This window comes from Gavialis gangeticus, unplaced genomic scaffold (assembly GCF_001723915.1).
Source record: "Gavialis gangeticus isolate Ggan-Ray unplaced genomic scaffold, GavGan_comp1, whole genome shotgun sequence".
Classification (NCBI taxonomy): domain Eukaryota; kingdom Metazoa; phylum Chordata; order Crocodylia; family Gavialidae; genus Gavialis; species Gavialis gangeticus.
The window spans coordinates 3,193,481-3,203,741 of record NW_017729001.1 but is presented as its reverse complement, the minus strand read 5'-3'; the positions used below and the strand labels follow the sequence as shown (position 1 = coordinate 3,203,741).

General features: G+C 49.6%; 1 protein-coding gene across 2 annotated transcripts in view; it reads right to left on the bottom strand.

The window, feature by feature from the left end:
• Positions 1-7,179, bottom strand: part of RBM19 (RNA binding motif protein 19) — a 156,105-nt gene extending 148,926 nt beyond the window's left edge. For both annotated transcript variants that reach the window (XM_019506689.1, XM_019506690.1), the window contains exons 1-7: positions 7,054-7,179; positions 6,439-6,621; positions 4,919-5,032; positions 4,681-4,719; positions 3,874-4,087; positions 2,236-2,513; positions 1,024-1,104 (exon numbers count right to left, since the gene is read on the bottom strand). In XM_019506689.1, coding sequence (XP_019362234.1) covers positions 1,024-1,104; positions 2,236-2,513; positions 3,874-4,087; positions 4,681-4,719; positions 4,919-5,032; positions 6,439-6,621; positions 7,054-7,137 — 993 coding nt within the window. In that variant the 5' untranslated portion in view covers positions 7,138-7,179. The remainder of the gene's footprint in view (positions 1-1,023; positions 1,105-2,235; positions 2,514-3,873; positions 4,088-4,680; positions 4,720-4,918; positions 5,033-6,438; positions 6,622-7,053) is intronic.
• Between the last annotated feature and the right edge of the window lie 3,082 nt (positions 7,180-10,261).

Below are 10,261 nucleotides of genomic sequence, written 5' to 3'. Positions count from 1 at the left end.
CAGCACAGGTCCCTGCCTGTACCGTGGGACTGGGGCTGGCAGCGGTGGCAGCCAGAAAGAGCTGCCTCCCACCTGGGTTGCCTAGAAAGGCAGTCCAGCTGCAGAGCTGCCCCAGCCCTGCTGTGTGACCAGGGGGCGGCAGGACATACCACAGGCAGGCAGTGCAGAGCAGGTGCAGGGCAGGGGGGCTAGGTCAGGGCTGAGCATGGGTGCCAGCTGATCCACTCCAGCAGGGGTGAGTGCACAGCAGACACAGGGAGCGCTAGGGCTGCATGCTGCTGACAGTGGCAGGCAGGTGCCACAAGGTGCACAGGCTCTGGGCTGTTGAGGGGCAGGTACTGGGGTGTTTCATGCACACCCCAACATACCCACAAACCCTCCCCCACAAACATACCCTTCCCCACACACACATGCACACCACCCGCTCCCCATACACACACACGCATACCACCCCCTCCCCACACACACACATGTGCGCCCCTGGGAGGAGCCCCACTAACTGCTATGCACACCCCCCCAACACACACGCACCCATGCACCCCCACCCACACTCCACGCCACCTTCCCCCTCCATACATCCCCACAAACAGTTCTCCCCACAAACCCCCCATACACACCCACATCCACACACACCTCCACACACTCTCCCACACCCCACATACACACAGATCCAGTCACACACATGCCCCCCACAAACCCCATACCCACCCCTCTACACTCCCCTACAATATATAAGAGTAAGACCTCATTTTGAGCTATTATGCAAGCATGTCTATGTACACCACACAAATGCACACAAATCAGGACAAAACATTTTTTTTAAGCTTGCCATAATTTGTTAAGTGGTCCTCCACCTGAAATAATTGCCTGCCCCTGCCTTTTGGAGTACTTGCTGCTCTAGTTGCTTTGATTGTTGACTTGCAGATCATGAGTATTCAGGGATCATAACACTTCCTCCTTTTGCAAACACCATTTAAGCCCTGACAAAGAGAGCAGAAAGGCCATGATAAAAGATCCACCTACCTCTGTGACATTGAAAGGGGCACCACGCAGCTTCACAGTGTATACCACGGTTGCTTCAGTCGAATCAGCCCGATTCTTCAGCTGAGGACAGGAAACAATTGAGGCAAATAATGTGCTGTGCAGGTGGGAGTGGTGACAGCCTGATGCTACAAAGCTAGTTTTACTCAGAAAGCAGAGGAAAACAGCAAAGTAATTTGCCCACTTCCTGATCACAGGTACAGAGTAAGGATGCTCTTGAATGGAGAGCTCTTCCTCTGTTCCAGAAGCTGATGCGGGCTAGCAGGGTCACTGAGACGTTTGGATACTATGAAAATTGACATATACATGATAGGACTGGTACATGTGCCTGTGGCCTAGTGGTTACAGCACTCTGCAGGGAAGCAGGAGATGCAGGTTTATACCTCTTGTGGATGAGAGGCAGCCTAGGACTTGGGTGTTCCACTCTAGACAGCTGCCCTAACCACTACGTTATTGAACTAAAAGGTAGGCATAGATGATGCATAAGTATTGACAGTGGGGGAAGGGGAGAGCACAACTTTGTGCCACTGCTGGACCCCCCCCACTACTGCCGGGCACTGGCTCCGGCCAGGCTGCAGCCTCACACCCTGCCGAAGGCACTGAAATCATACTGCCACCAACACCCTGGGCCCTGCTGTGCTGCAGCTCTGTGCCCTGCTGTTGGTGCAGAAATCGCACAGCCACTGCCACCACCCTTGAGACCTGGCCCTGGTTAGGCTGCAGCCCTAGGTCCCTCCATCAGCACAGAAGTCTGGGGGAGGTATGTGCCTTCCCCTGTACATCACCTACAAAGGTAGACAAGCACACCAACCCCATTCTGCTTCCAGCAGAATAGCAAGCACATTTAAGAGCCAAAACCTGCAGTTCCGTGGTTTCATACTTGCCATCTAGGCACATAAAGCAAAATAGAATTTATCTATCAGGGACTTGCCAAATGTCATACAAGATGTCAGTAGCAAAGTAGGGAGTCTAAGCTAGGTCTCCCAAGTTCCCAACTAGATTACCCTCCCTCCCTCCATCAAAAAGCACCATTTCATCTAGGATGGGGATGACCTACTGCATCAGGGGCGAGGAGAGGTGCACCAATCTCTTCCTATGGGAAGAGATTCCCAGATCTCATGGAGCTGGGTCTGAGCTTCCAAGTTTGCCTGGACATGCATTCACAGTTTAGCCTGGCCTCTGACTGGGTTATACCTCTGATTTAGTGCCTTTCTTTTTCTCTTCTTCCTTTGGTTTCCCTTGCCCTTTGATCTCTTCTTCCAGCATGGCTCCCTTTTTCATCTGGACGTCTATAGCTTCCACGTTGCTAGGATTCTCCTCTTCCTCACTACTTTTCTCATGCTGCTCACTGTCCTCCTCTTCCTCCTCACTGTCTTCATCCAAGGAAGTATCCTTCACCACCTTCGATTTCAAGTAATCCATATCAGAAAGCCCTTTCGTGACAGCCACCTTTTCTGTGGGGTGTCCCTTAGCTGTCAAGAAGTGAGAACAAAGCATTAGATACTGTACACACAAATGCCTGTACCCTCTTCCCACCATGGCAAGCAACACATACCAGCATGCAGGGGAAGATTTTAGGTAATGCACGAGCAAACTCATTCCATACATACAAGGCACTGGAGAATGGCCCTGCTTCTGTATTCCATTACCATTTCACTTTCCTTTCTAAGGCCTCTTGTTCAAATCCAGCCAGTCAGTAGGGGCTACAAGCTGTTACCACTCTCCAGGCTGTATGGTCACATTTATCAGATGAGACAGTAATTGCAAACCAATGCTCTGTGGACGTGGGTCCCAATCCCATAAAGATACAAGTGCAATGAGCAATAAACTGCCTCAACAAACAGGCTGAGCATTAAGCAGGCATCAGAGCATGAACCCCTTTCTTACAACTGAGGGTTTTTTAAATGGACTCAGTGGCAGAAGCAAAATCCTGCTCTGCTGATATCTACACTATGTTTTCTGGGTTGTATGTTTGGGCATGTTTCACGAGCACTAAAACAATCTGGTGTTTAAGAACAAATCAACATTATGTGACCATGTAGAAATAAAACTCTCCTGGGAAGCCACTCTGCATGTTAGGGTCATCCACAGTACAGTGATAAGGAAAGTCCCCAAAATGCAAGGACCTGAATGTATAAAAACATGACAATGTTTTTTCAATGGACAGTAATTTGCAGAGAAATGGGAGCTTCAATACAAGTGAAACTATCCCCAAATTCAGCAACTATTTTCAACCAAAAATGTTTGAAGCAACCCCGAAAGATGCTTTCCCCACTCCCCCCCGCCATTTTCTTGCTTCAGTTAAAAAAGCCCAACAGCCAAAACCCCATACCCCCAAGATATTTGTTTCCATGTGACTTGAAACCCTCTTTTCCCCAAATTTGGGAGTGAACTACCAGATCTACAATCCATTATTTCCCCAACTTTAGCAGACACTTCCAGCCCACAAAATATCTGAATCTTAGTTAAAAACCCAAGATGCACAGAGGAACACACACAGTAACAGTAATACACAGCTTATGGAAGAGGTTTCTTCTTTTACGAGTAGAAACAAATTAGCAGACTAGTAACTGAAATCTGAAGCCCTGGGCATAATCTGGACACCACTGTAGATATCTGCATTAGAATCACACTTCTGTGCAAATTCAAGTACTTTTCTCCACTTAATATTTAGCGCTCAGTCCTGTAAGATGCTGAGCCCCCACCAATTCCCACTGACCCCAGAGGGGGTTGAAAGGCAACCAGTTTTCCAGGAGCTTCATGGTACTCCACAGAATAAGCCTCCACGCAAATACACCAATCAAAACGACAAGGAGTATCCAAGAGAATTACTTTTGTTGCCTTTATCTTCTTCCTCTTGGAATTCATCCCCGCTCTCTTCACTCGGGTCACTTGACTCATCTGAGTCGAAGTTCAGATAATCATCTACTGGCTTCAATTTTCCTGCCTTGGGCTCCTCTGTCAATGTGTCATTGGCCCAAGTGGCTACTTGTGACCGTTTTTGGTGAACCATCAAAAACTCTCTGAACTCTTCATTTCCTTCCAGCTGTTGAAAAACCAACATATGTACAAGGATTGAACATGGATATGTAGGACAAGGCAAATAAACTGGGAGCCAGTGTAATTCCTGGCAAATAAGATCAGTGGGGAAGAAGGCTATATTCCTCCTGTGTGGATTGCTTTTTCTTCCTTGGAAATGGGGACAATTATGCATAATTCAGGAACTTATGTCCAGTGCTATGGGATGCATCACAGAATCTAAGTAGACTACCCACTTCACTTGAATCAACAGCTCTGGAAGCAGCACTGCCTCTAATACATAACAGATATTAATGCTACTAACTGAACAGAGAAAAACATCAAAGCCAAATTATTAATGGACTTAAATACTTTGCATTTCTATACAGCTGCTTTAAATCTAAGAAACATATGGCACTAGAAGCAAGCACTGACATGCATCTGTAAAGTCACTGTTCTACAAATAGAGACTCTGATTCATACAAAGGTTAAGCGACTTCATAAGCTGAAAACAGAACCCAGGGGTTCTGGCTCCCAAAACAGGGCAGAGGCCGTTCAGCAATTTCTATCCCACCCTCTGCTCTCATGGACAATCCCCATATACTGCTCACCAAAACTCACCTCTTTTAAGTTTCCAGCCACATTTTTCACCTTTTTATCCTGAAAGAAGAAACGGCTTTTAGAAAGGCCATGGGAAAAAAAAAACAACACAAAAAACTCAAGTGAGGTATCTCAGGTTACAAGCAAGTGACTATCAATGCATAGAAGTAGGACATGGGAGTCCTGGCTCCAGCTGCCTTTTCAACCCACCTCACTGTACTTACCCACTCACTTACTGGAGAAAGATGGCACAACTTACCTTCTTTGTACCCGTGTGATCTGGATTTGCAGTGGGTTTGTCAGCTGGCTTTTGTGAGTGTTTGCTCCAGGGCTTGGGTTTTGATGGGTCTCCAAAAGATTTACAGACCTCTACCTGAAAGCAATCATGGACAAGGAGCTCCTTTTTAAATTAGCCTTATTTTAATCATTTCAGTTCCATTAAAACAGAAAAGCCTTAGATTGGGGCCCATTTCAGATACCTGACAAAGTGTACATCCTAAAGCTGTGTGTAAAAGGAAGCTATGGGAGTTACTCCATTACAGTTTTCCAGAAAAGGCTGGAGTGGTTTAAGAGTAACAAAGCCTACATCTGCACAGGGAGTAGGACTGTGTCCCTAAAGATCCCATTTGAACTTTGACAATTCTATGGCTTGAAACATATCCCAAAACTGTTCCAGTCTCCATTGCCATTCACTGCATTCTCCAGAGACCAAGAAAAAACACTTGATCTGAGCCTTCAAGAGGCCGAGAACTACATTTTTAAAGTGCTGGAGTGATATAGCTGTGGTCCAGAAAACATGCAAGAGGAAAGGATTTTTGTAGATGACATCTTTTATTAGGCCAATTACCTGGTTGGGATAGATGGTTCAAAAACGGTGCATCTGCTGCATTTGAAAGTTTGTCTAAGTCTATCCCAACCAAGCAGCTGGTCCAATAAAAAGGTACAGCCCACAACAATACTTATATTTTTAAAGATATTTCAATGCAAATACAACTTTGAGAATTAATTATTATTCTGCCTTAAAATTTGAGATGTTCAATCAAACTAGCATTGAAATGACACTGGTACAGAAAAAGGGAGTGCAGACTAGTTCAGTGATGATTAGACTTCTACTATACACCTGAGTTAGGCTGCCCTTAAAAACCAGCTGCACCAAAACTAAACAGATCATTTGCAAGGTTTGTGTGTTCTTGCTTCTGCTCACAGGTCAGAACCTGCAAGATCGTCTCAGCATCTCCATTATCTCCCTAAGAAAAGGAACTGGTACAGTGAATGGAAACAAGATGCTGGAGGACTGCTATATCAGCAGGTTACGAGCCCTATATGGCACAGATCCTCCTGCTCCCAACCCTCATACATAAGCCTATTCCCACTGTTAGGCCACCTCTGGTTTATGAAAGGCAGAGGAAAGGGGATACTTCGCCAACCATGTGTATACACTGAGCCATGCCAATTTCAGTGGGCAAATTACTCAGTGAATGGCCTTCACACTGTTCCTAACCACGGCCAACTTGCAAAGTAACAGATAGTATGGCTCCATAAATGCAAATAAGGGCTAACATAAGTTGCTGGGCTGCCTGAGAACCATGTAACCAGCGTAGACATCAGATCTTACAATGCCAGCACAGTCAGTTGAGTTCAATAAAACACCTCTTATCCCCTGAACACCCACACACAATGAGCACACCCTTAAGCATAGTCTCAACTGCCCATTTTTCCCCAAGGAAAAAAAAAAAGAAACTTCTATGAACTTTTTATTTAATTTTAACACCAACTCACTGTGATCCTGGACGTGTCAATGAAACTCCTGTTGAAATGGTTCAGCGCTGTTTTGGCTTCATCCTCAGACTTAAAGCCAACAAAGCCAAACTTGCGGAACTTGCCATCCTTCGTGAACTTCAGACAGCAGTCAGTCAGCGTACCAAAGGCAGCAAACAGCTTCCGGAAGCGATCTTCCTTCATCTGCAGGAAAAGGGCAGCCACGAGGTAGGCACATCAGCCACACAGCTTCCCCCACAGCCTTGGAGAAAAGCTGGAGAACAAAGTCTCTGTGCCAGAGAGGTCAGAGTTTAAGCTGACAGTGGCTCTGCCTGGCATCACAGACTCCGACACAAGGGATCCAGCCCTGGTCACCTCAGCATCAGGGTGACCTGCAGGGCAGTGATGGCCAACCCCCGCCTCCCCAGTTTCTCAGGGGCGTCCTGCAAGGGTTTCAGGCGCCTGGCAGAGCAGGAGCACTAGGCTGCAGCGAAACCACAGGAGCCCTGCTAGGCGCAACCCGGCCGGAGCCGGGTGCTCCCTACATGGCACCGAGCTCTGCCTCCCCTGCTGCGGACAGCTACACCCCCGCGCGGCACCCCCCTCCCCAAGCACGTGCCCCGATCCCGGGCCCACCCCATTCGGCAGGTTCTTCACGATAAGCCGCGACATGCCGGCGGAGGGCGGGGGGCGCTGCTCGCAGCCACGCTCAGTAAGCATGCCGACCCCTGGGCGCCGCCATCTTGCTCGCGGGGAGTCACGTGATCCCTTTGCCCATGCGCACGCGCAAAAATGTCGAGCTGCCGAGAGGATCTCGCTCCCATTCTCCATCCGAGTCGAGGCGATAGCGCACGCGCAGTGCAGGCAGGGCCCGGCAGCGGCGGGGCTGACGAGCACCAGAGGGCGCCGCCAGCCAGAGAGGTTGAGCCAGGGTGGTTCTAGCGCGCATGCGCAAGGGGAGGCGGCCACCCTAAATTCATAAGTATTAGTAGAGCACAGTGATATTAATATATGTACAACTTATTTATTTATTGTTCTATTTTAAATTTTAAAACAACTTGGAAGCCTACCAGTGTCTCAATCATTATAATAAAATACATTCTAAATACCTATACATTTTGGCATTTGATTTTTTGTGTTTTTTACCATGGAAAATCAGAGCTCCTCCTCCCCCTTTGCTCACCAGGAGGCAGGTCCAGCTGCGGCTGTCTCCTCCACCACTGTGGGCTCAGCAGTGCGGGGGCTGGCTCCCCACTGCTGCGTGCAATGCTGGGGTGGGGCATACACAGCACGTTGCTCTGCAGATTTGTGCATGGGGCGGGTGACGGCCTGGGCTTTGTGTCCTGCTGCAACCCCACCACCCTCACCAGGGCCTCCACGGCCTAGTGGGTGGGACCCAGCAAAGCGGAGCATGGCCAGGCGCTGCCACTGTGAGACTTGTGCCACCATGGCAAAGTGCCTCTGCCACCACCCCTGCTGCTGCTGCTGCTGGGCAGGCAGGGGGCACTGCACCGTGGCAGAGTGGGGTTCCCAGCAGCAGCAGCATCGAGCTCCCTACTGGGTCCTGCTCGCTGGGCTGCAGAGGTCCCAGGGGAAGGGCAGCAGGGCAGGGAGCCCTGCCCCCGCTCCTGCCCCATGCACAAGTCTGGGGGCATGTGTTCCCCCATGCCCACACCCGGGAATGCACACAACAGCAGGGAGCCACTCCGCACGCCCGGACAAGCCACTGAAGGCTCTGTCCCATTCCTTGCCTGGGCCATGAGGCTGTGCATTCTGGCCCCAGACCCCAAGCTCTACACATCCCTGGTTGGGCAGCAGCCCCAGCCCTGCCCAACTCCCTCCCTCACTATAGGAGTCTCAATTCCCCCCAAGCCTGCGCCAGATTTACCTGCCGGAGCTGCTCTCCAAACTGCAGCCCCTTGCAGGCTGGGATTCTGCTAGCCTGCAAGGGGAAACCCACCATTTCCTGCATTTTTCTCCTTTAAAGGAGAAAATTTGGGTTTTTCTCCTTAAAATGAGAAAATCTGTGTTTTACCATGTTTTATTGTGGGAAACAGAAAACCCAGATCCCTGCTTATAAGTCATGTCCCCCAGCCCCTTAACCATTTTCATTGCCCGCTGCTGGACTCTATCCAATTTATCCACCTCTTTTCTGTAGTGGAGGGCACAAAACTGGACACAGTACTCCAGATGTGGCCTCACCACTGTAGAATAGAGGGGAATAATCACTTCCCTTGACCTGCTGGCAGCGCTTCTACTAAAGCAGTCCAGTATGCCGTTAGGCTTCTTTGCAATAAGGGCGTACTCAGTAATAGAACATCTCTGTATTGAACAGAGCACCTGAGCTGCTGAGACTGGGATGCCCAGAAGTCGTACCTACTTCTCTCCACCCTAGGAGTGTTCTGTTCTCATATCCCTTCTCTATGCTATTCGCAACAGGACTGGAACCAAGAGAGGTTTCCTATTTCTGTTGGCGTGCCTTGGGACTGGTAACAAGCACGAAGGGGGCTGTGGGATGGGAGGAAATCTCCTGCGTAATCCACCCACTCTCAGCTTTCTGGGCTCAGTGGCCTTATCACCGCTCCAGCCATATTACCTGAAATGTAATCTGTCCGTGGGCGGCAGGTTCTCAGGAGCCTATTACTCAGAGTCGCCTTTCTGCCCATGCACAGCTTGGGTTACATATAGCTAGGCTGATCGGACGTAATCCATCGGAGCTCACTGTAATTACGCACAGCAGCACCCTGGCTTGTCAAAAGCAAAGGCCAGATATACAAAGAGAATGAGCATCTTGTGGTGAGAGGCAGGCACAGAGGGACAGAGCGGGAGCTGGGGAGAGGGGTGGAATTACAGAAGAACAGGGCAGACAATGGCTGCAGTCAGGGAGAGGAAGATAGTGTTGCCAGCAGCTGCAGGCGACTTGCTCTGCCCCGTTAGTTCCCGCTGCCCCAAATAATCTCCCACACTGCTTCATTGCAGCAGCAAGAGTTTGGCCCCTGTATGGGTGTGCAGTTCTCCCTCTACTGCTGTGCCAGGAATCTGGGCGGGGTGAGTGTCCAGTGAGTATGGGGCTCATTTGGGACTGTCCCCAACTCTGCCACAGATTTCCTTGTGATTTTGGACGAGTCTCATAGGAACACACCTAAAAAGAAACCTAGGTATTCCAACACTGAATATTGCTGTGTCAAACTTTAAGGGATTTGGCCCTGGGGTGGAGTCCAGAACCCTGTGTTAGGTGTCTGCACATGCCTGCAGGGCCTGGGAGTGGTAGGCACCTTAGGATGGGGTCCAGATCTGCCCACAGGTGGGACAGGGACCTGCTGAACATCGGCATTCATTAGTTAGTCTAGAGCTAGCCAACAGGGGAGCGCAGAGGAAAGTAGTGTGTCTGACTTCCTACCCCTCCCAGGGGTTAAGGTGTCTTATTTAGGCCCACAGGAAATCACTTCCCTACTCTCCATTCATGTTCAGCAACCTAGACCCCTCTCCTAAGGGAAGGTGCTCACAGCCTTTCTTTCAGAGTGCAGAGAAGCCACTGCAGCCATCCACTGTTATACAGTCGCCAGCCATTCAGGGCACTCACCTGTGGTGTGGGAGGCACAGGTTCGACTTCTTCCTCACTTGAGGGGGTTCAGACCCACACCTCCCACATCCTAGGGGAGTGCTCTACCAATGGACTATAGATGAGGCTGAACAGAGGCCTGCTTCACCCTCTACTGTTGAACTTCTACCACTGTACCCAAAAGAATACACAATTAAGGGGGACTGGTTTCTGACTATAGCTTGGTGATCAGGCCACTCGCTGGGGACGGGAAGATCTGAATTCCAGTGCCTTCCCCAATGG